General features: G+C 44.0%; 1 protein-coding gene across 1 annotated transcript in view; it reads right to left on the bottom strand.

The window, feature by feature from the left end:
• LOC144593828 (dynein axonemal heavy chain 8-like) overlaps nucleotides 1–24,908 on the bottom strand; it is a 460,724-nt gene that overhangs the window by 233,760 nt on the left and 202,056 nt on the right. Inside the window, 5 exon segments of the mRNA XM_078399946.1 lie at nucleotides 4,775–4,953; nucleotides 10,879–11,051; nucleotides 13,789–14,013; nucleotides 15,980–16,141; nucleotides 21,334–21,438. Of these exon segments, the coding sequence (XP_078256072.1) occupies nucleotides 4,775–4,953; nucleotides 10,879–11,051; nucleotides 13,789–14,013; nucleotides 15,980–16,141; nucleotides 21,334–21,438 (844 nt within the window).

Raw genomic sequence — 24,908 nt, 5'->3', positions numbered from 1 at the left:
CCTAGCCTTGGGTGCTGTCCGTGTGGAGTTTGCATGTTCTCCCTGTGAACACGTGGGTTTCCTCTGCGTGCTCTGGATTCTTCCCACATCCTAACGACGTGCAGGTTCGTAGGTTAATTGGTCTCTATAAAGCAATATCCCTAATTTAGACACAAAATCCTGGAGTAACTCGGCGGGTCAGGCAGCATCGCTGGAGAACATGGATAGCTGACATTTCAGGTCGGGACACTTCTTCAGACTGAAAACTTAATTAAACACAGCTCAAGTATCGTGTTCAGTTCTGGCCACCACACTACAATAAGAACTTGATTACAATGGAGAGAAAGCAGTGGAAATTAACCAGGACTCTGCAGTTTTAATTCACAAGTAAAATCGGAAGAAAACTGGCTCTCTTAATACTGAAAAAAATGACACATCTCAATTCTTGAGAGCAATGTCTCGAGAGTGGTCAGTGTTACGGTCGAAGAGGTGCTGAATGTACTATCGTGTATGAAGGTAGACAAATCTCCAGGACCTGATCAGATATATCCGAGGACATTGTGGGAAACCAGAGAGGAGATTGCAGGAGCCCCGGTTTAAATTTACGAATCGTCTTTAAACACAGGAGAGGTGCCGGAAGACTGGAGGGTGGCAAATGTTGTGCCTCGTTTCAAGAAGGGCTGCAGGGAAAATGGTGGGAACTATGGGACAGTGAGCTTAACATCTAGTTGGAAAGCTACTGGAGGGTATTCTAAGGGAAAAGATATACAGGCATTTAGATGGACAAGGGTTGATTAGGGATAGTCAGCATGGTTTTATACGTGGGAGATCGTGTCTCACAAACCTGATTGAGTTTTTTGAGGACGTCATCAAAAAGGTTGATGAGGGCAGAGCTGTACATGTTGTGTACATGGACTTCAGCAAAGCATTCAACAAGGTTCCACATGGTAGGCTGCTCTGGAAGGTTAGATCTCATAGGATCCAAGGAGAGATAGCTGAATGGATAGAAAATTGGCTTCATGGAAGGAAGCAGAGGGTGATGGTGGAAGATTGCTTCTCTGACTGGAGTTCTGTGACTAGTGGTGTGCCTCAGGGTTCGGTGCTGGGCCCGTTACAGTTTGTCATTCACATCAATGATTTGGATGAGAACCTACAGGGCAAGATTAGCAAGTTTGCTGATGATACAAAAGTGGGTGGTTTTGCAGATAGTGAAGATGTTTGTGAAAAATTGCAGCAGGATCTTGATCAATTGGCAAAGTGGTCAGATGAATGGTTGATGGAATTTAATGCAGAAAATGTGAGGCGTTACCTTTTGGGAAGTCTAACATGGGCAGGACCTACACAGTGAATGGTGGGGCTCTGGGGAGTGTTGCAGAGCAGAGGGATCTAGGAGTGCAGGTGCATAATTCCCCGAAGGCGGAGTCATAGGTAGATCACGTGGTCAAAAAGGCTTTGGGCACATTGGCCTTCATCAGCCAGAGTATTGAGTATAGAAGTTGGGAGGTCATGTTGCAGTTATATAAGACGTTGGTGAGGCCAGTTCTGGGCACCATGTTATAGGAAAGATGTTGTCAAGCTGGAAAGGGTACAGAGAAGATTTACGAGGATGTTGCCAGGACTGGAGAGTCTGAGCTACAGCAGAGGTTGCGTAGACTGGGACTCTATTCCTTGGAGCGCAGGAGGATGAGGGGTGATCTTATAGAGGTATAAGCTCATGAGAGGAATAGATCGGGGAGATGTACAGAGTCTCTTGCCCAGAATTGGTGAATCGAGGACCAGCGGACATAGGTTTAAGGTGAAGGGGAAAAGATTTAATAGGAATCTGAGGAGTAACCTTTTCACACAAAGGGTAGTGGGTGTATGGAACAAGCTGCCAGAGGAGGTAGTTGAGGCAGGGACTATCCCAACGTTTAAGAAACAGTTAGATAGGCCCATAGATAGGTCTGGTTTGGAGGAATATGGACCAAATCCTGGCAGGTGGGACTAATGTAGCTGAGACATTGTTGGCCGGTGTGGGCAAGTTGGGCCGAAGGGCCTGTTTCCACACTGTATCACTCTATGACTCTATGACTCTAATTTTGTGGTCTACTTGTTTAAGAAGACAAAGGAACAAAGGGCGGCAGGTGTAAATGTAGTGCAGTCAATAAATCTCCGCACTCATGATGCAGAAATCTAAACTAACTGTCCAGAGTCACAAATTCAAAAAGTTCTTTGTCAACTGGAATCAAATGACTAAACAGGAATTTACACATAATTTGCCACTTAACCCAATCTGGCCAGACCCCACGGTTGATTCTTAGCTAAATGGCTCAATGATCCAGCATCCTGGGGCTAAGCCTCTTGCAAAGATGCTCTCCCCTACTCTCAATTTCTCAACCTCCACTGCAACTCGAATGCTTTCCATTCTCGGACATGGTTTCCCCACTGTTGTCATGAATGGGTCCCTCACCTGCATCTCCTCTGTGCCCCATAGTTCTGCACCCGTTCCCTTTCCCCCACAGACATGGAGGGTGGAGTTGACCTAGTCCTTGTCTTTCACCCCACCAGCCTTCGCATCCAACACATTATTCTCCACCATTTCCACCAACTCCAACGTGAAGTCACTAGCAGTCACATCTTCCCATTCCCACCCCTTTCTGCCTTCTGCAGAGACTATTCCTTCTGCAAGTCAGCGGTTCACTCATCCCTTCCCACCGAACCCCCCCCCCCCCCCCCGAACCCCCCTCCCCAGGTACACCCCCCTGCAACCGCAGGAGATGTAACACTTGTCCATATACCTCTGCTTTCACATCAATCCAGGCACCCCAACAGTCCTTCCAGGTGAGACAGAGGTTCACGTGCACCTCCTCTAACCTCATCTATTGCATCCGGGTTCCCAATGTTTCCTTCTTTACATCGACAACACCAAGTGTAGACTTGGTGACCGTTTCACTGAACACGCGTGCTTGGCTAAAGCCTGCTGGATCTCCCGGTTGCTGACCATTTTAACCTATTTTCCATTCTCATATTGATTTTTGTGTCCTGGGCATTCGCCATTGCCAGAATGAGGTCACACACAAACTAGAGGAACAGTACCTCCTATTTTGATTGGGTAATTTAAAACCCAGCAGTGTGAACAATTAATTGTCAAATTTTAGTTAAGTAACATAAAATTACCTCCCCTCTTCTCCCCTCCCCCTCCTCTTTTATCCCCCTCTTTCCTGTACCCCACCTGGACCTCACACATTTCACTCCTCCCCTTCCACCTACATTCCCTCTTCTGGCTTCACAATTCACAACTCATCTCACATCTTTTCATATCTGGCCTTTTTCAACCATCTGCCTATTAACACCCCCCCCCCCCCTGTATCCACCTATCACTTGTTAGGCTTTGGTCCTCCTCTCTTCCAGCTTTCTAACCCCTCCCCTGCTGCAATGATTCTGAAGAAGAGTCCTGACCTGAATCATCCTGGCCTATCTCCAGAGATAGAAACATAGAAAATAGGTGCAGGAGGAGGCCATTCGGCCGATCGCCCTAATCAATAACCCGTGCCTGCCTTCTCCCCATATTCCTTGATCCACTAGCCCCCAGAGCTCTATCTAACTCTCTCTTAAAACCATCCAGTGATTTGGCTTCCACTGCCCTCTGTGGCAGAAAATTCCACAAATTCACAACTCTCTGGGTGAAAAAGTTTTTTCTCATCTCAGTTTTAAATCGTCTCCCCTTTATTCTAAGACTGTGTCCCCTGGTTCTGGACTCCCCCAACATTGGGAACATTTTTCCTGCATCTAGCTTGTCCAGGCCTTTTATAAATTTATATGTTTCTATAAGATCCCCTCTCATCCTTCTAAACTCCAGTGAATACAAGCCTAGTCTTTTCAATCTTTCCTCATATGACAGTTCCGCCATCCCAGGGATCAATCCAATGAACCTACGCTGCACTGCCTCAATTACAAGGATGTCCTTCCTCAAATGCTGGCCAACCCAGTTACTCCAGCACTCTGTGAAATGTCACCTATCCATGTTCTCCAGAGATGCTGCCTGTCCCGCTGAGTTACTCCAGCACTCTGTGAAATGTCACCTATCCATGTTCTCCAGAGATGCTGCCTGACCCGCTGAGTTACTCCAGCACTCTGTGAAACGTCACCTATCCTTGTTCTCCAGAGTTGCTGCCTGACCCGCTGAGTTACTCCAGCACTCTGTGAAACGTCACCTATCCATGTTCTCCACAGATGCTGCCTGACCCGTGAGTTACTCCAGCAATCTGTGAAACGTCACCTATCCATGTTCTCCAGGGATGCTGCCCAACCCACAGTGTTACTCCAGCACTTTGTATCTTTCTTTGTAATCCATTGTTTGCAGTTTCTTGATTTTTTTTCCATGGGCATAAGCATGTTATTGCTGAAGGCAAAGCTGAAGCATTTCTAACCATCTTTATCTGGAGTTGTTCAATGTTTGATTCTTCTTCAACTCCTCCTGCGATCTCCACCGACAGAAGTCAGTTTTCACTCCATATGATATGAAGAGCCAACTGCAAACATTGAACACAGCAACACCTGTGGGCCCATACAACAATCGCAGAGGCCTGGCTGAAGACTTTCACTTGTGGAACACTTGTGCATCTTACATATTGACCCCTATCTGACAAGTGCTCAGGCATGTTCTTCATTTGCTTTTATGCATTAGGAAAGTGATTATAGCAGCAAAGATTAAGCAACATTTCACCATATGTCTTGTATTACAGGAAAGTGTGTCTTCTAATGTAGTTACTGCTGCCAAAGCATTATTCACGTTTGCATTTTCATGTAATGTTACCTTTGTAGATTCTTCCTAATCCTCTGAAATCCATTTGGTCTGAACAATTGAACACAACGACATATTTTGCAAGAGCTTTGCCCATGTCCTTTACAGTCTCTGTTTTCCCAGTGCCAGCAGGTCCGGCAGGGGCACCTCCCATGTTCATCCATAAAGCTTGTGCTAAGGTAATATAGCATCTACAGTTGGAAACAAATTATGATCAGTGGGGCAGACAATCCTACAGGCACATGTTACATAGTCAATAGAGAAGACAACTGTTGAGGTCAATGTGAAAAATTAGCCACGTTTACAATGTACCCAGATGGGCACTTGAAGAGGCATAGGAGGCTGGGATATGGATCAAATTCGAGGAAATGTCAGTAACCCAAGTTGAATGTTTGTTTTAGTTTAGTTTAGTTTAGAGACACAGTGCGGCCCACTGAGTCCGCACTGACCAGCAATCCCCGCACATTAACACAAGCCTACACACACTAGGAACAATTTATACTTATACCAAGTATACAAACCCAAGCCAATTAACCAATAAACCTGTACGACTTTGGAGTGTGGGAGGAAACTGAAGAACTCGGAGAAAACCCACGCGGTCACGGAGAGAACGTAGCTCTTGGGGCTAGGGGAATCAAGAGATATGGGGAAAAAGCAGAAATGGGGTAATGATTTTGTATGATCAGCCATGATCATATTGAATGGCGGAATGGCCTACTCCTGCACCTATTTTCTATGTTTCTATGTTTAACTCCGTACATACAGCACCCGTGGTCGGGTTTGAACCAAGGTTTCTGGCGCTGCAAGTGCTGTAAGGCAGCAACTCTACCGCTGCGCCACCAGGTGGCATGTGGTTGACATGAACTGGCCTCTCTCTGCACGATAAATTCCCTCAATTATATAGAATGTCAGTTCATATCAGTTGCTATGGTGAACTACTTCAACATCTTAAGCACGTAAGCACAAGAGAATCTTGGACACAGCTGGAGAGTGGGAGGGATGGATAAGGCAAGCAAGGAGAAAACTGGATGCGAGTGGGAAAGGAACACAGGGTGTAGGTTAACTGAAATGAAAATATTCCTCATTCATACCATGGAGTTGCTGACTGTGCAAGCTGAATTTGAGGTGTTGTTCTTCCAGTTTTCACTAGTATTGTTCACCATGGCAGTGGAGAAAGCTAACGACAGACAGTTTGATGTGGGAATGGAAAGGAGTTGAAAAGACATCATAAGATCATAAGTGATAGGAACAGAATTAGGCCATTCGGCCCATCAAGTCTACTCCGCCGTTCAATCATGGCTGATCTCTCTCTCCCTCCTAACCTCATTCTCCTACCTTCGCCCCATAACTTCTGACACCTATACTAATCAATAATCTATCTCTGCCTTAAAAATATCCATTGATTTGGCCTCCACAGCGTTCTGTGACAAAGAATTCCACAGATTCACCACCCTCTGACATGCAACATAGGAGATTGGTGGGCAAAATTAGAGCACATGGTATTGGAGGTAGTGTACTGACATGGATAGAAAGTTGGTTGACAGACAGAAAGCAAAGAGTGGGGATAAATGGGTCCCTTTCAGAATGGCAGGCAGTGACTAGTGGGGTACCGCAAGGCTCGGTGTTGGGACCGCAGCTATTTACAATATACATCAATGACTTGGATGAAGGGATTAAAAGTACCATTAGCAAATTTGCCGATGATACAAAGCTAGGTGGCAGTGTGAACTGTGAGGAAGATGCTATGAGGTTGCAGGGTGACTTGGACAGGTTGTGTGAGTGGGCGGATGCATGGCAGATGCAGTTTAATGTGGATAAGTGTGAGGTTATACACTTTGGTGGTAAGAATAGGAAGGTAGATTATTATTTGAATGGCGTCAAGTTAGGAAAAGGGGATGTACAACGTGATCTGGGTGTCTTAGTGCATCAGTCACTGAAAGGAAGCATGCAGGTACAGCAGGCAGTGAAGAAAGCCAATGGAATGTTGGCATTCATAACAAGAGGAGTTGAGTATAATAATAATAATAATAATACATTTTATTTATATAGCGCTTTTCATATACTCAAAGACGCTTTACAGAGATTTTGGGAACATAGGGAAATTAATAAATAGATAAATAAGTAAATAAATAAATGAACAGAGAAAGGAGACAGAAGGTGAGGTGACCTTCAGTGGTTGAAGGCAGTACTGAACAGGTGAGACTTCAGCGATGTTTTGAATGTGGTGAGTGTGGGGGAGTCTCTAACGGTTTGGGGTAGTGAGTTCCATAGGGTGGGAGCAGCGATGGAGAAAGCCCTGTCCCCCCAGGATCTGAGTTTAGTCCGGATGTGGGGGGATAGGAGATTGGCAGCAGCAGAGCGGAGGGTGCAGGTGGGAGTGTGCCTGTGGAGGAGGTCGGTCAGGTAGGATGGGGCCAGGTTATGGAGGGCTTTGTAGGTTATGAGGAGGATTTTGTACTGGATTCTCTGGGGGATGGGGAGCCAGTGGAGTTTATAAAGGACGGGGGTGATATGGTCACGGATCGAGGTGTGTGTGAGTAGACGGGCAGCGGAGTTTTGAATGTATTGAAGTTTATTGATGATTTTTGAGGGTGCGCCATAGAGGAGGCTGTTGCAGTAGTCCAGACGGGAGGTGATGAAGGCGTGGATGAGGGTTTCTGCAGCTGTGGAGGAGAGGGATGGACGGAGACGGGCAATGTTTTTGAGGTGGAAGAAGGCTGTCTTTGTGATGTGTTTGATGTGTTTGTCGAAGGAGAGGGTTTGATCAAGGATGATTCCAAGATTCCGGATGTGAGGTGAGGTGGATACTGGGAGACCATCAATGTTGAGGATGAAGTTTTGGGTGGATTTGGTGAGCATTTTTGGACCAATGATGATGATTTCAGATTTGTTGCAATTGAGTTTGAGGAAGTTTGATTGAAGCCAAGATTTTATTTCAGTAATGCAGTTTGTCAGTGTAGAGTGTGTGGTGGAGGAGATTGACTTGGTGGAGCAAAGAGGTCCTTCTGCAGTTGTACAGGGCCCTAGTGAGACCGCACCTGGAGTACTGTGTGCAGGTTTGGTCTCCAAATTTGAGGAAGGATATTCTTGCTATTGAGGGCGTGCAGCGTAGGTTTACTAGGTTAATTCCCGGAATGGCGGGACTGTCATATGTTGAAAGACTGGAGCGACTAGGTTTGTATACACTGGAATTTAGAAGGATGAGAGGGGATCTTATCGAAACGTATAAGATTATTAAGGGGTTGGACACGTTAGAGGCAGGAAACATGTTCCCAATGTTGGGGGAGTCCAGAACCAGGGGCCACAGTTTAAGAATAAGGGGTAGGCCATTTAGAACAGAGAGTTGTGAATCTGTGGAATTCTCTGCCTCAGAGGGCAGTGGAGGCCAATTCTCTGAATATATTCAAGAGAGAGCTAGATAGAGCTCTTAAGGATAGCGAAGTCAGGGGGTATGGGGAGAAAGCAGGAACGGGGTACTGATTGAGAATGATCAGCCATGATCACATTGAGTGGTGATGCTGGCTCGAAGGGCCGAATGGCCTACTCCTGCACCTATTGTCTATTGTCTATTGCAACTGGAAGTTCAAGATAACTGCTGTGGATAGACAAATATTCACAGAGAAGGGGAGTGCTTTCCTACTCACAAGCACCAAATGCAACAGACCAGTTGGAGAAGGACCATGTGAGTTTCTCCCTCACCTGGGAAAGATATGTAGGTCCCTGAATGGTGGTGACGGAGGAGGTGTAGGGACAAGTGTTGCACTTCCTTTACTAGGTTAATTCCCGGAATGGCGGGACTGTCATATGTGGAAAGTGCCAAGGGTCAGGGAAAGGTGGGTGGGGAAGGACAGGCAAATCAGGATCCTACAGGGGCTGATGGAAGTTTTGGATGCAGAAGCTCGTGGGTTGAAAGTTGATGGTGAAGGACACTCTATCTCTGTTCTGGCTTGGAAGAGGGGAGTGAAATTTTTCTGAACACACTTGACAAATTCCACCCTATCTAAGACTTTGGCGCAATGGCAGTCTCATTCCAAATTGGGAAAGTTAAAATCCCCTACTATGACTTTCCTCCCCTACTATGACAAACCTTTTAGACGGAGCTGACTGCAATCTCTCGGCATATTTGTTCCTCTAATTCAAAGAGGGCAGTGGAAGACAAATCACTGGATGGACTTAAGAGAGAGTTAGATAGAGCTCCAGGGGCTAGTGGAATCAAGGGATATGGGGAGAAGGCAGGTACGGGTTATTGATTGTGGACGATCAGCCATGATCACAATGAATGGCGGTGCTGGCTCAAAGGGCCGAATGGCCTCCTCCTGCACCTATTTTCTATGTTTCTGTGAAAAATTGAAAAGACTGGTCTTGTATTCACTGGAGTTTAGAAGGATGAGAGGGGATCTTATAGAGCCGTATAAAATTATGAAAGGACTGGACAAGCTAGATGCAGGAAATATGTTCCCAATGTTGGGGGAGTCCAGAACCAGGGGCCACAGTCTAGGAATAAAGGGGAGACCATATAAAACTGAGGTGAGAAAAAAAAAATTCACTTAGAGAGTTGTGAATCTGTGGAATTCTCTGCCACAGAGGGCAGTGGAGGCCAATTCCCTGGATGAATTTAAAAGAGAGTTAGATCGAGCTCTAGGGGCTAGTGGAATCAAGGGATATGGGGAGAAGGTAGGCACAGGTTACTGATTGTGGATGATCAGCCATAATCACAATGAATGGCAGTGCTGGCTCAAAGGGCCAAATGACCTCCTCCTGCACCTATTTTCTATGTTTCCCATTAACTATTTGGGAGTCTTTTGTACAAGGCCAACCAGGTGACATCCATGTAGCTTCAGTGGACGATCTTTCAGACTGTCGGTTTATATTGGTTATCAGAGGATAGTTTGTGTCCTGAAATGGAGACAGAGAGATCCAGGAAAAGAAAAAGGTGTCAGAAATAGTGCAGATGAATTTGAGGGCAGGTTGGAGTTAGTGGCAAAGTTGATGAATTTGACAAATTCTGCGTGGGTGCAAGTAGCAGCCCCAGTGCCGTTCTCAAAATACCAGAGAACGAACAGGGAAGGGGTGCCACAGTCAGCTAGGAATAAGGACTGTTCCACCAGACCTATAAAAGACAAATGTAGCTTGGGCCCAAGCATGTGCCCATGGTAACATCTGTGATATGTAGCAAAAGAGTCAAAAAGTTCATTTGGCAATAACACACAAATTCATACGACACGATACGATAGAACTTTATTCATCCTAGGAGGGAAATTGGATCTGCCAACAATCATAAAACACAAGATACATGAAATTAAAGTGACGAGTTGAAAAGATGTGCAAAGATTTGGTAGGTGAGGGGGTGAGGGGGGGGGGGGGGGGGGGGGGGGTGGGGGGGGGAGGGGAGTCAGTCTTCCCCACGACTGAAGGGGGAGTTGTACAGTTTGATAGCCACAGGGAAGAAGGATTTCCTGTCGCGTTCTGTACTGCATCTCGGTGGAACCAGTTTATTGCTGAAGGAACTCCTCAGATTGACCAGTGCGTCATATGTGGGAATATTATAACAGGTACAACAGGTATAACAGAGCTTTATTTGTCGGACAGAAGCAGAAAATTCTAATGTGTAGGAAGGAACTGCAGATGCTGGGTTAAACTGAAGATAGACGCAAAATGCTGGAGTAACTCGTGGGACAGGTACCATCTCTGGATAGAAAGAATGGGTGGTGTTTCAGGTCGAGACCCTTCTTGTCTTAATCCGAAACGTCACCCATAAAATTATAACAATTCACTGATTAATAAGTGGTCAAATCTGTGGTGGAAGGATTCCAATGCAAGCAGATATATTTTCAAACAAAAATGGATACATCCAAGTAGTTCAGTGGAAAAACGCTGGGGAACTTGATAATCCAAACAACTTTAGAGGGTCATGAAACATTAAAAAACAGAAGTCTAAAGGACATATTGTCTTATAAATATATGTTGGTCATGCCTCAAACCATGGTAATAGAAACCTGAGGATCTGAAATCACTGTTCAGGGTACCTAGAGGAAAATCCAACATTAAAGTTCAATCACTCTATCTTTACTATTATAATGCAATAAATAAAATAAATGTAAAAGCTGCAGCCCCACCTGTCTGTTAAAGGTGTGATGACAAGGCGGTCAGTGCAGCCAAGAAACTCATTCTGATAGATAAATTCCACATCAGTGATACCCACTCTCACATCTTGTGTGTCTTCTTTGAAATAAAATCGACTTTGCTTCAACCATTCAAAGTCACCAACTGATCTGATATGCATTCTAACCTATGCACACAAAGAACACAAAATATCGATGTAACAACTTAATGATAAGAAATCAGACATCTAATACAATTGCATTATTTCTATTCAAACATAAGCATAACTTCCCAACTGAGAGTTGCAAAGAAAATCTCTGGGAACTTGGGGTTAATCATATTACAAAATAATCTGTTATTCTCCAGGCACGGACTTGGTGGGCCGAAAAGGCCTGTTTCCGGCTGTATATATATGATATGATATGATATGATTCAGTGCCTTTAGCAGAGATTTTTTTGCCAAGACATGTATCCCTGATATCTAACACCAAAGGTATTGTATTGTTAAATGCCTGACCCATTCCTTCTCTCCTGAGATGCTGCCTGACCTGCTGAGTTACTCCAGCATTTTGTGAAATAAATACCTTCGAAATGTACCAGCATCTGCAGTTATTTTCTTACACTATTATGTTGTTAGGTTCAGTTTAGTTTAGACCTGAAACATCACCCATTCCTTTTATCCAGAGATGCTACCTGTCCCGCTAACTCCAGCATTTTGTGTCAATCTTTAGTTTAGTTTTAGTTCAGAGATACAGCAAACAGGCTGTGGTTTAGAGAATAGGCCCTTCAGCCCACCAAGTCTGCACCGACCAGCTATCCTTACACATCAACACTATCCTACACACACTAGGCACAATTTACACTTATACCAAGCCAATTAATCTGCATGACCTGTACGCTGTTGGAGTGTGGAAACCGAAGAACCCGGAGAAAACCCACACGGTCACGGGGAGAACTTACAAACTCCGTACAGACAGCACCTGTAGTCGGAATCGAACTCGGGTCTCTGGCGCTGTAGACGCTGTAAGGCAGCAACTCTGCCGCTGAGCCACCCTAGTCAGTGTGCAGTAATCTACACCGACATCAGCCCTAGTCAGTGTGCAGTCATGTACACCAAGGACATCAGCCCTAGTCAGTGTGCAGTAATCTACACCAAAGGCACCAGCCCTAGTCAGTGTGCAGTCATGTACACCAAGGACATCAGCCCTAGTCAGTGTGCAGTCATGTACACCAAAGACATCAGCCCTAGTCAGTGTGCAGTCATGTACACCAAGGACATCAGCCCTAGTCAGTGTGCAGTAATCTACACCAAAGACACCAGCCCTAGTCAGTGTGCAGTCATGTACACCAAGGACACCAGCCCTAGTCAGTGTGCAGTCATGTACACCAAGGACACCAGCCCTCGTCAGTGTGCAGTCACGTACACCAAGGACATCAGCCCTCGTCAGTGTGCAGTCATGTACACCAAGGACATGGGATTGCCGGGTAAATCCAACATAATCTTTTGAAAAAGTGTCACATTCCAACATTATAGGTTTCTGATGGTTCCCATGTCTAAAGTGATTGAAAAATTATTGCGAGCTCATGTTCAATTTAGGATGCATCCCACCCAGACATGCTGACTTAGATACTTTAAACAAAGCAAGCCTTTCTGACACCTACTCAGAAATGTTCATCCACTATTACCTACTCCGGCTAACATATTGGAAAACTTCTCTTCTTTGGTAAAGATCAATACAGAATATTCGAACCTTGAATTATGTGGACAGATTATCTGCTCACACCTGCACCTCTTCCTGCACCACTAATTGCTCATTGTTAACATGGCTTTCCTTTTATATTAAATGAGATTTCATTTCATATTCTTTTTTCCTTTCCACCTTGCCTTTTTGATTTTTATTTTCTAATATTTGATTTTTCTCACGTGTTTCATCATTTTTTTCCTCTCAATTATATAGAATTCTAGAACAATGAATGAATTTCATAAGTTCATAGGATCAGAATAAGGCCGTTCGGCCCATAGAGTCTGCTCCACAATTCGATCATGGCTGATCTATTTTTCCCTCTTAACCCCATTCTCCCGCCTTCTCCTTTGGCAACCTTACTAATCAGGAACCAATCAATCTACACTTTAAAAATACCCCATGTCTTGGCCATCACATCTCTCTGTGGCAATGAATTCACACCCACTAGCTAAAGAAATTCCTCCTCATCATCTCCATTCTAAAGGTATATCCCTTTTATTCTGAGGCTTTGCACTCAGGTCCACTCTGCCACTGCTGGAAACATCCTCTTCAAATCCACTCCATCTAGGCCTTTCATCATTCAGCTGAAACTCCTGCTGCTGTGGCTCCACTGTTAGTCCTGCTAGGAATCAACAATAATACTGGTACATCCAATTTCAGCTTCTCCTTCTCAAACTGTAGGTATTTAAAACATTGCCATAAGTAACTCCCCAGTATTTTGTTATATTGACTTCAATGGAATCAACAGTGTAACAGTGTTAGAGGTGTGTACATTGGTAGTTAATAGGTTCAGCAATAGTCATTAGGAACAAATTTTCCTCTAAATTTCTTAAATTGTGGATAATGAAGGATACCAGATCTCTACTAACCTCTTTGGAACAGCAAATACAATATGAAAAATCATGGATAGACAGAAAATGCTGGAGTAACTCAGCGGGACAGGCAGCATCTCTGGAGAGAAGGAATGGGTGACCTTTCAGGTCGAGACGGGTTCGGTCTGAAGAAGGGTCTCGACCGAAGTTACTCCAGCATTTTGTGTCTATCTTTGGTTTAAACCAGCATCTGCAGTTCCTTTCTACACATAAAATAATTGTGGAGCAGGGTTAAATTTGATATAACGCAGTTGCACAGAACTCCAACAAAGTGAAATTAAAATACGTATAACTTGTTTCATCATACCAACTCATCAAAAATGTCTCTCTGGTGAACATGAATTGTAACAAGAGTTTCAAATTGGATCCTTTGAAACTTGGTCAGGTTATGGGTCGTTTGGTTGATAAGTGCATGCAGCATATCCATGAACTTCTGATTAGTTGATTGCATGATCTTTTTGCTATCTTTTGACATGTTAAGTGCTTCCTCTGAGTCCCGTGTCCACAGTATCTGGATTGCCAGGATTCCCACCTGTACATGGAAAAGGAGGCACAGAATCAACACTCAAAATATCGATCAGAAAAAATATCCACTTTTACAATCAAATTTTCTTCATACCTTGAGGTAATATTCAAATATTTCCTTTTCTGAAGGGCAGTAGTTAAACTTCTAGACACCTAGAATAATTAAACCTGTTGGTACATCTGACAGAAAATGACTTGCTAATTATCCTGTTCATCCCTGCACTCTACTTTCATATCCAGTTGTTATCTTGGAAGTAAACCATTGGAGACTCTTACCAGAAATTTCCAGTGTTCAGTTCTGGGCACCATGTTATAGAAAAGATGTTGTCAAGCTAGAAAGGGTACAGAGATTAACAAGGATGTTCCCAGGGCAAGAGTATCTGAGCCATAGGGAGAGGTTGAGTAGGCTGGAACTCATGAGAGGAATTGATCGGGTAGATGCCCAGAGTAGGTGAACCTGCACGCCCAGACCAGAGGACATCTGTTTAAGGTTAAGAGGAAAAGATTTAAGAGGAATCTGAGGGGTAACTTTTTCACACAAAGGGAGGTGGGTGTATGGAACGAGCTGCCAGAGGTAGTTGAGGTAATTGACTATCACAACATTTAAGAAATAGTACAGGTTCATGGATAGGACAGGTTTGGAGGGATATGGACCAAACACAGGCAGGTGGGACTCGTGTAGCTGGGACATGTTGGGTTGAAGGGCCTGTTTCCACACTGTATCACTCTATGACTCTATGAAGGGCCGGTTTCCATAAAAACATAGAAAATAGGTGCAGGAGGAGGCCATTCGGCCCTTTGAGCCAGCACTGCCATTGATTGGCTGATCGTCCCCAATCAATAACCCGTGCCTGCCTTCTCCCCATATCCCTTGAATCCACTAGCCCCTAGAGCTCTATCTAACACTCTCTTAAATCCATCCAGTGATTTGGCTTCCACTGTCCTCTGTGTCAGAGAATTCTACAAATTCACAACTCTCTGGGTGAAAAAGTTTTTTCTCACCTCAGTTTTAAATGGCCTCCCCTTTATTCTAAGACTGTGGCCCCTGGTTCTGGACTCGCCCAACATTGCAAATATTTTTCCTGCATCTAGCTTGTCCAGTCCTTTTATAATTTTATATGGTTCTATAAGATCCCCTCTCATCCTTCTAAACTCCAGTGAATACAAGCCTAGTCTTTTCAATCTTTCCTCATATGTCAGTCCCGCCATCCCAGGGATCAATCTCGTGAACCTACGCTGCACTGCCTCAATTACAAGGATGTCCTTCCTCAAATTAGGAGACCAAAACTGTACACAATACTCCAGATGTGGCCTTACCAGGGCCCTGTACAACTACAGAAGAACCTCTTTACTCTTATACTGAAATCCTCTTGTTATGAAGGCCAACATTCCATGAGCTTTCTTCACTGCCTGCTGTACCTGCATGCCTACTTTCAGTGACTGGTGTACAAGGACACCCAGGTCTCCAGGCTGTATCACTCTATGACTCTATGAAGGGCCTGTTTCCACACTGTATCACTCTGTGACTCTATGAAGGGCCTGTTTCCACACTGTATCACTCTGTGACTCTATGAAGGGCCTGTTTCCACACTGTATCACTCTGTGACTCTATGAAGGGCCTGTTTCCACACTGTATCACTCTATGATTCTATGAAGGGCCTGTTTCCACACTGTATCACTCTACGCCAACTTTCAGTGACAAAGACACCCAGGTGTTCACGCTGTATCACTCTATGAAGGGCCTGTTTCCACACTGTATCACTCTATGACTTTAAATACTGCACTGCAAAAGAACTTGAATTGTGCAAAAAGTGCTTTCTTAAAAACTTGCTACATTATAGTCTTTGCATCTGGATGATTTCATCTGAACAATTCACAGGGCTTGGTTAAGAGGAAGAATCACAGCTGAACAATCAGTTGAACAAATCAGTTCAATTAGTTGAACAAAACCATGATTATCTGTCTCATTTTACCTGACCAGGAGCCTCATACAGGAATGGTATTAGCTGGAATTCTGGTTCGCTGAAACTGTAGAATGCTAATTTGATCACAGTGTGTAGTGATGATTGCTGCACATGCAGTAGCTCACTTAACCACAGCTCCACAGGGCCTTTTGCAATTACTGATTTATCCAACTGTATGTCAAACAAGAAAAGATTCACAAATAAACATTACTGACATCAACATTACTATTGCTAATAATCTGACCGGTAACATAAAGAGATATTGTTAAAATAGTTTGAAAGCATTTACATTGAATTATAAACTCATCTCATGAATGCTAACTGAGAAACTACTGGATCATTGAATAAACAAATGCTCTTCAAAACAGGGAATCAGTCGCTTTTACCCAATCTATTTATATGTGACAATAGACCAACCATTGTAGTTGAATCTTAAACAAACAAATATTAATTTTAAAAATGGGGAGGCACAGTGATGCAGCGGGAGAGTTGCTGCCTTATTCATTCATTCATTTATTCATTCATTTATTCATTCATTCTTACAGCGCCAGAGACCCAGGTTCAATCCTGACAATGGGTGCTATCTATACAGAATTTGTACGTTCTCCCCATGACCTGCATGGGTTTTCTCTGGGAGCTCCGGCTTCCTCCCACACTCCAAAGATGTACAGATTTGTAGTCTAATTGGCTTAGTATAAATGTCAATTGTCCCTAGTGTGTGTAGGATAGTGTTAATGTGCAGGGATCGCCGGTTGGTGTGGACTGAAGGGCTTCTTTCCGCGATGTATCTCTAAACTAAACTAAATACTTTAAAAATTCCAATATTCTGGTAATATATGTGATTTTTATCAGGCAATCAAAATTATTACATTGCATCAACATAGAAAGTAAGTGCAGGAGTAGGCCATTCGGCCCTTCGATTCAGCACCGCCATTCAATATGATCATGGTTGATCATCTAGAATCAGTACCATGTTCCTGCTTTTTCCCCATAATCCCTTGATTCCGTGAGCCCTGAGCTAAATCTAACTCTCTCTTGAATACATCCAGTGAATTGGCCTCCACTGCCTTGTGTGGCAGAGAAATCCAATCAACTTAATGTGTCTGTGCTGGGAGCCTGAAATAGCGAACAACTAATTTAACTCCTCAGCACGTTAACCATCACTTTACAATCTTTTGCTTTGTAAGTAAAATCAGCTGTACTTTAATTAAATAAGATTTTGGCAGGCCGGGCTGATTGCCTATGCTTAACTGTCCTATGAAAAGAGGTAGACACAAAATGCTGGAATAACTAGGGGAGAAGACAGCATCTGTGGAGAGAAGGAATGGGTGATGTTTCGGGTCGAGACCCTTCTTGATGAGCTACCTTCTTGATGCTTGCAATTCATCTGGGGAATGTATTGCTACAGTGCTTTTGGCTCTGGAGTTCCAGATTTAGATAGTGTGACACATGTATTGCATTGTGTAACACAGGGCGTAATTGAATTTGGAGACATTCCTTTACAATTGCTGCCCCTGATTTGTTCTAGTTAGACAATAGGTGCAGGAGTAGGCCATTCGACCCTTCAAGCCAGCACCACCATTCAATGTGATCATGGCTGATCATTCACAATCGGTACCCCGTTCCTGCCCTCTCCCCATACCCCCTCACTCTGCTATCATTAAGAGTATCTAACTCTCTCTTGAAAGCATCCAGATAATTGGCCTCCACTGCTTTCTGAGGCAGAGAATTCCACAGATTTACAACTCTCTGAGTGAAAATGTTTTTCCTCATCTCTGTTCTAAATGGCCTACCCCTTATTCTTAAACTGTGGCCCCTTGTTCTAGACTCCCCCAACATTGGGAAAATGCTTCCTGCCTCTAGCATGTCCAACCCCTTAATAATCTTATACGTTTCAATAAGATCCCCTCTCATCCTTCTAAATTCCAGTGTATACAAGTCCATCGCTCCAGTCTTTCAACATATGACAGTTTGAATCATCCTGTTAAATCTGCTTCCATCTTCCTTTCAGCTAAACCATTCTCAATTATAACAATTCAATAAAGTTGTTGTTAACATAGAGACTCTTTTCCCTTTTTGTCAATTATTTTCCATCTACGTCCTAACTATATCTTGGTTGCTAATCTTTATGCAGGTAGAAATTATTTCTACCAATCTATTACAATTAATGAAAGGATAGGAACAACCCATCTAGTCCACCGGCATTCTTGGAAGCAAGTCTGCTTTCCTTGACAGTTTTGTCCGCGATGTGAGCAGAGATCCAAATCATTGTATTTACTTTCTCAACTGGCATTTGAAAGGGCCCAACAATACACCGATCAGCCAAAACATTATGACCACTGACAGGCGAAGTGAATAACATTGATTATCTTGTTACAATGGCACCTGTCAAGGGGTGGGATATATTAGGCAGCAAGTGAACAGTCAGTTCTTGAAGTTGATGTGTTGGATGCAGGAGAAATGGGCAGGAGTAAAGACCTGAGCGACTTTGACAAGGGCCAAATTGTTATGGCCAGACAACTGGGTCAGAGCATCTGTGAAACGGCAAGGCTTGTGGGGTGCTCCCGGTCAGCAGTGGTGAGTACCTACCGACAGTGGTCCGAGGAGGGACAAACCACAAACCGGCAACAGGGTGTTGGGCGCCCAAGGCTCATCGATGCGCGATGGCAACAAAGGCTATCCCGTCTGGTCTAAACCGACAGAAGGTCTACTGTGCAACAAGTCACAGAAAATGTTAATGGTGGTCACAGGAGGAATGTGTCACAATACACAGTGCATCGCACCCTGCTGCGTATGGGGCTGCACACGGAGGACCAACAGCATATTAGGCAGGAGGTCATAATGTTCTGGCTGATCGGTGTATGCTCAGTTATAAAGAAGATAGCTCAACACCTCTTTCTCCAAGAATATTAAGGATTAGCTATAAATCCAGTGACATCCAAAATAAAGGAATGAAGGGGAAGAAACCTGTAATCATTCTCTGACAGACAGACAGAACAGGGATAGAGTTCCCCTGGTCATCATTTTTCACCTTACCAGCCTCTACATCCAATGTATCGTTCTCTGACCTGTTAATTTCCCTACCCAGAGGCTGCCTAATTCACCAAGTTCATCCAGCAGTTTGTTTAATGCTTGATTCCAGTAAGCATAGGAAGGAATTGCGGATGCTGGTTTAAACTGAAGTAGACACAAAAAGCTGGAGTTACTCAGCGGGACAGGCAGCATTTCTGGAGAGAAGGAATATAGACCCTTCTTCAGTCTGAAGAAGGGTCTCGATCCAGTAAGTACATTCTCTTCTGTCTCCAAACCTGTCAAGTTCCCTGCCCTAAGCTTGTTCCCAACAACCACCTGTTGTCAAGTAGGATGGGCAAAGAACAGGAACAATGTTGGTGGCAAACATGATGCCAAATTGAACTAATCACTTCTGCCTGCACATAATCCATATCCCTCCATCCCCTGCATGTTTGAGTACCCAACTTAAAGACTCTTAAACACCATTATCGCTTTGCTTCCACCACCCCCCCACTACCAAGTTGGAGAGGTTACAGAGATCTTGGTCAAGCCTTCAGTAATCTTAAGAATCTCTCAATAAAGCAGGCATGACTGGTTGCCACAATATTCAACTATTATCACAAACAATTATAACATGCAAATACACAACTATCAGCCATGATGGGCTGAATGACCAAATTCTGCTCCGATCACATAATATAAATGATTCATGAAGCTTCCCTGATGTTTGTTTTCATTTATGTAACCTTCTGGTGCAATCCAGTGCCTGATGGTCTGGGAAAAGGGCACAATGTCCCAGCTGCCAGCTGCACTCTATTCAAGCAGAAATATTTCAAGTGACATCTCCTTAGATGGACAATCTCCAAAACCTTCCTGATATGGCAGCAGCAAATTGGAAGGCATAATAAATATCTCCAGCTCTAAAGAAGGGTCTCAACCCAGAATTACCCCATTCCTTCTCTCCAGAGATGCTGTCTGTCCCGCTGAGTTACTGCAGCTTTTTGTGTCTGTCTTCGGTTTAAATCAGCATCTGCAGTCCCTTCCTGCATCTCCAGCTCCATTGTGGAAGTGATTGTTTGAGGAGCTGTGGTCTTGCTCACAATACGCACCAAATAGTTTCTAAAAAACCTGTCTCCCTGACATACATTTCCTACATTTTGTTGGCATTATGCTCTTCATCCTACAGTCCTTCTCTGTCTCTCCCTTAGGGCCCAGTTGAATGGCTGAAATTTTATATCAACGGGATCACTGGAAATGCCAGATCACCTCAGGCACTATCTGCAATAAGCAGTGGTTTTCTCGCTTTACGTGATTCATTATAAAGTTCCTCTTTTGAATTTGCTGACCTTCAATGACCATCAATAAACCAAGTTATTGAGCACTTCTTTAAATACCACAGGTGGGTGGAATTCGTCTTGTAGTTCAATGCTATATTTTCTCTGCATGATTGAAATGTGTTAGCAGGACTGAGCTGTCCAGTTTGCCAGGACTTCTGTATAATCAGCACTGCTTGACGATCGATGCTCATGTGACAACAAAGTGCCTAATTTGTCATTTAGCAAAAGGAATGCTAAGCTCTGTAATGATTTGGGATTAGAATGTAAAGCAATTTACCAACAGTAACCCCCAAAAAAATTGTAGCCAACATGTTTTAACCAAGTATAGAGGCAGTGAAAGGCAATAAAGGATAGAAAAAAATAACCGTGGGTGGCACAGTGGCACAGCAGTAGAGTTGGTGCCTTACAGCGCTTGCAGCGCCAGAGACCCGGGTTCCATCATGACTACGGGTGATGTCTGTGCGAGGGTTGTACCTTCTTCCTGTAACCTTGTGGATTTTCTCCGAGATCTTCGGTTTCCTCCCACACTCCAAAGACGTACAGGTTTATAGGTTAATTGACTTGATATAAGTGAAAATTGTCGCTAGTGGGTGTAGGATAGTGTTAATGTGTGGGGATTGCTGGTCGGTGCGGACTCAATGGGCTGAAGGGCCTGTTTCCGCATTGTATCTTTAAACTAAAAACTAAACGAAATAAAGTAAAACAAAGATAATTAGAGACAAAAGGGGTATTGCGGTAGATAATAATTATATCTGAGACCACTTTTTTCTTTCCATTTCCCTGCCTCTGTAATGGGGAAGATGATCGGTTTCTAACATTTAACATTCTGATGAAAAATGGCAAGTTAAAATGTTTACAGGATGTCATAAATCCAGAATTATTAATGTCAGAAATTAGAAGCTTTGGCTTTTGTATTTTGATTTCTATTTGTGAGAAATGCATTATTTAGAAAACATACGGATTAAACACTCTCAAATAGATTTTAATGTGAATCAAACCACAATGAGTATTTACATGAATTGTTTCTCCTTCCTTAGAAACGACAGCCAATATGGTATCGTAATCCTTTGGATGGAATTCCACTTCATTTACATTGTCAAACACTCCTGCTAAGTGGGCCTGCATGTAAAACAAAAGATAAAAACAAGAAAACACTGAGATTAAATAAAATTAAATCACATTTCAAATGTTGTAGGTCAAATTGTATAAAGCACACCTTGGATGGTACTACAAAGCCTGGTTCAGATAAGAGCTGGACAATTATTTAGCTTTACAACCAAAGATGCCCATGATGGAAATTTCACTGAGGTGATTTGAAATTCTGTGGCAAATTTTGATTGGAAAAAAAAAGCCCTGTTTGTGAAATCTCCTCTTTTAATTATAGTTTTTCATCCTGGTAAATCTATGCAACTTGAGTTAAGCATTTTGGGGATACGATACGATAGAACTTTATTTATCCCAGGAGGGAAATAGATCTGTCAACAGTCATAAAACACAAAATACATGATACATGAAATTAAAGTAACGAGTGGAAAGGCTTGGGGGATGTACAAAGATTTGGGGGGGGTGGGTCAGTCTCAGTCCACCCCATGACAGAAGGGGGAGGAGTTGTACAGTTTGATAGCCACAGGGAAGAAGGATCTCCTGTGGCGTTCTGTGCTGCATCTTGGTGGAACCAGTCTGTTGCTGAAGGTGCTCCTCAGGTTGACCAGTGTGTCATGGAGGGGGTGTGCTGTATTTAGGGTTGCCAACTGTCCCTTATTAGCTGGGACATCCCGTATTTTGGGTTAAATTGGCTTGCCCCTATACGGGACCGCCCTTGTCCCATATTAGGCCTGGGGGGGTGCTGTAGGCCCGGACGCTGTGGGCCTGGACAGTGTGGTAGGAAAAAAAGTGCAGATGCTGGTTAAAATCTGTGCCTACCTTCCGTACAGTGTAGGTGTGGAGGCCCGGGAGCCACCTAACGGAGGCTGCGTAGCAACCCGCCTCCCAGCCCATTGGTGGAGCGGGAGCACGTGGCCGCTGGCTGAGTGAGGTCACGTGGGGTGTGGAGCCGTGACGTTACCTTGTCCCATATTCGGGAGTGCTATAATTGGCACCCCTAGTTGTATTGTCCAGGATGCTTCGCAGTTTGAGGAGCATCCTCCCCTCCAAGACCACCTCCCACGAATCCCTCCAGGATGGAACCAGCCGTCCTGATGAGTTTGTTAATCCTATTTCCGTCCAGGGCCTTCGCCCTGCTGCCCCAGCACACGCAACTAAGAAGATGGCACTGGCTACCACCGATTGGTAGAACATCTGCAGCATCTTACTGCAGACGTTGAAGGAGCGGCGCTTTCTCAAAAAGTACAGCCGGCTCTGTCCCTTGTCCAGGGCCTCAGCGTTCCTGGACCAGTCCAGTTTAATGTCCAGGTACACTCCAAGGTATTTGGGATCATTTTAACCTAACAGAATGTATGGGGTTGCCAGGTCACTCATTTTACATTCTGCTTGATTCTGGATTATGAAAAACGAATTAAGTTAAAAATTAGTTTCTCAAAATTTCAGGAGCATGATTCCTGTATGTTTATTTTTAGCTGTTTAAATCTTATCGAACTTGAGTTATTATCAGAGCAGAATGCACTCAGATTCACTGCAGGAGCAGCGTTCACTTCAGGGACAAGGGGCTTCCTGAATCATTCAGCATACTAGCTGTCTACTTGTCCTAAGAGGCAACATAATATTTGTTAACAGAACTTTGTGTGGCTTTTTCAGTAGAGCAGGAGAAATACAAGCAGGAGAAGGCAAGACATCCATCCCCTCAAGCCTGACAACCATTTTGATATATCCAAGGACCAAAAATTAAGCCACTTTAAATATATTACTCAACCAGCACAGTCCTCTGGAATGGTGAATGTCAAAAACTCACAATATTCTTGTTTAGAAATTTCTCAACATAGTGCCAAAAAATACTGATGTGGTTTACCCTATAAGACATGAAGTGAGGCAGCTAGAATGGGGAGAAATCAGGTTTAAGTTGCTGTGTGTATGATCAACATGAAATGGTAGCACAAATTCATTCCACCCTAAATCTTTAAATTAATATGAAGATCACCACAAGCATGCAAATTAACAATTCAGTACGCATTGATTAAAATATTGTGATTCTTGCACAAATTATAATCGTGTAATAAATACTATATTTTCCGAGATGCCTTTACAAAAGAATCTCTTCTCATTCTTTCAGGGAACTTTTAAAGTTATTGCTACTTTGAAGGACTGTTCTGCCCTCCACTAATCTAGCATCCACAATTTCTAGCAAAACTGGTGCACTCATTGTAATGGCCATCATGATAAAATGTAAATACTCTACAAGGATGTTGCCAGGATTAGAGGGATTGAGCTATAGGGAGAGGTTGAGTAGGCTGGGACTTTATTCCTTGGCGCGCAGGAGGATGAGGGGTGATCTTACAGAAGTGTATAAAATCATGAGAGGAATAGATCGGGTAGATGCACAGTCTCTTGCCCAGAGTAGGTGAATCAAGGACCAGAGGACATAGGTTTAAGGTGAAGGGGAAAAGATTTTATAGGAATCTGAGGGATAACTTTTTCACACAAAAGAGTGGTGGGTGTCTGGAACATGCTGCCAGAGGAGGTAGTTGAGGCTGGGACTTAAACATTTAAGAAACAGTTAGACAGGTAGATCATAAGATCAAAGTGACAGGAGCAGAATCAGGCCATTTTGCCCATCGTCTACTCTGCGGTTCAATCATGGCTGATCTATCTCTCCCTCCTACCTTGACTCCATCCTATCCCCCCTGGTCTGATCCCTCCCCACCTACGTCCAAGACACCTCACATGCTCTCCATCTCCTCGATAACTTCCGTTTTCCAGGCCCCCACTCCTTCATCTTTACCATGGATGTCCAGTTAATCTACACCTCCATCCCCCACCAGGATGGTGTTAAAGCCCTCCGTTTCTTCCTCGACCGTAGAACCAGCCAATCCCCATCTACTAACACTCTCCTCCGCCTAGCAGAGCTGGTTCTTACCCTTAACAACTTCTCCTTTGACCCCTCCCACTTCCTCCAAACCAGAGGCGTAGCTATGGGCACTCGCATGGGCCCTAGCTATGCCTGCCTCTTTGTCGGGTACGTCGAACAATCCCTGTTCCAGACGTACACTGGCCCCATCCCCGAACTCTACCTTCGCTACATTAACGACTGCAATGGTGCTACCTCTTGTACCCATGCAGAACTCACTGACTTCATACACTTCACCACCAATTTCCACCCTGCCCTTAAATATACCAGGACTATCTCTGACATCTCCCTCCCGTTTCTAACCTCACCATCTCCATCACAGGAGACAGACTAGTGACGGACATCTACTATAAACCCACCGACTCGCACAGCTATCTGGACTACACGTCTTCCCACCTGGTCTCCTGCAAAAAGTCTATCCCCTACTCCCAATTCCTCCGTCTACACCGCATCTGTGCCCGGGATGAGGTGATCCACACGAGGGCATCAGAGATGTCCTCGTTCTTCAAGAAACGGGGCTTCCCCTCTCCCATTATAGATGAGGCTCTTACTAGTCTCATCTATATCC

This window comes from Rhinoraja longicauda, chromosome 5 (assembly GCF_053455715.1).
Source record: "Rhinoraja longicauda isolate Sanriku21f chromosome 5, sRhiLon1.1, whole genome shotgun sequence".
NCBI classification, from domain to species: domain Eukaryota; kingdom Metazoa; phylum Chordata; class Chondrichthyes; order Rajiformes; family Arhynchobatidae; genus Rhinoraja; species Rhinoraja longicauda.
Note: the sequence above shows the minus strand (reverse complement) of the source record. Positions and strands in the feature narration are given on the sequence as shown.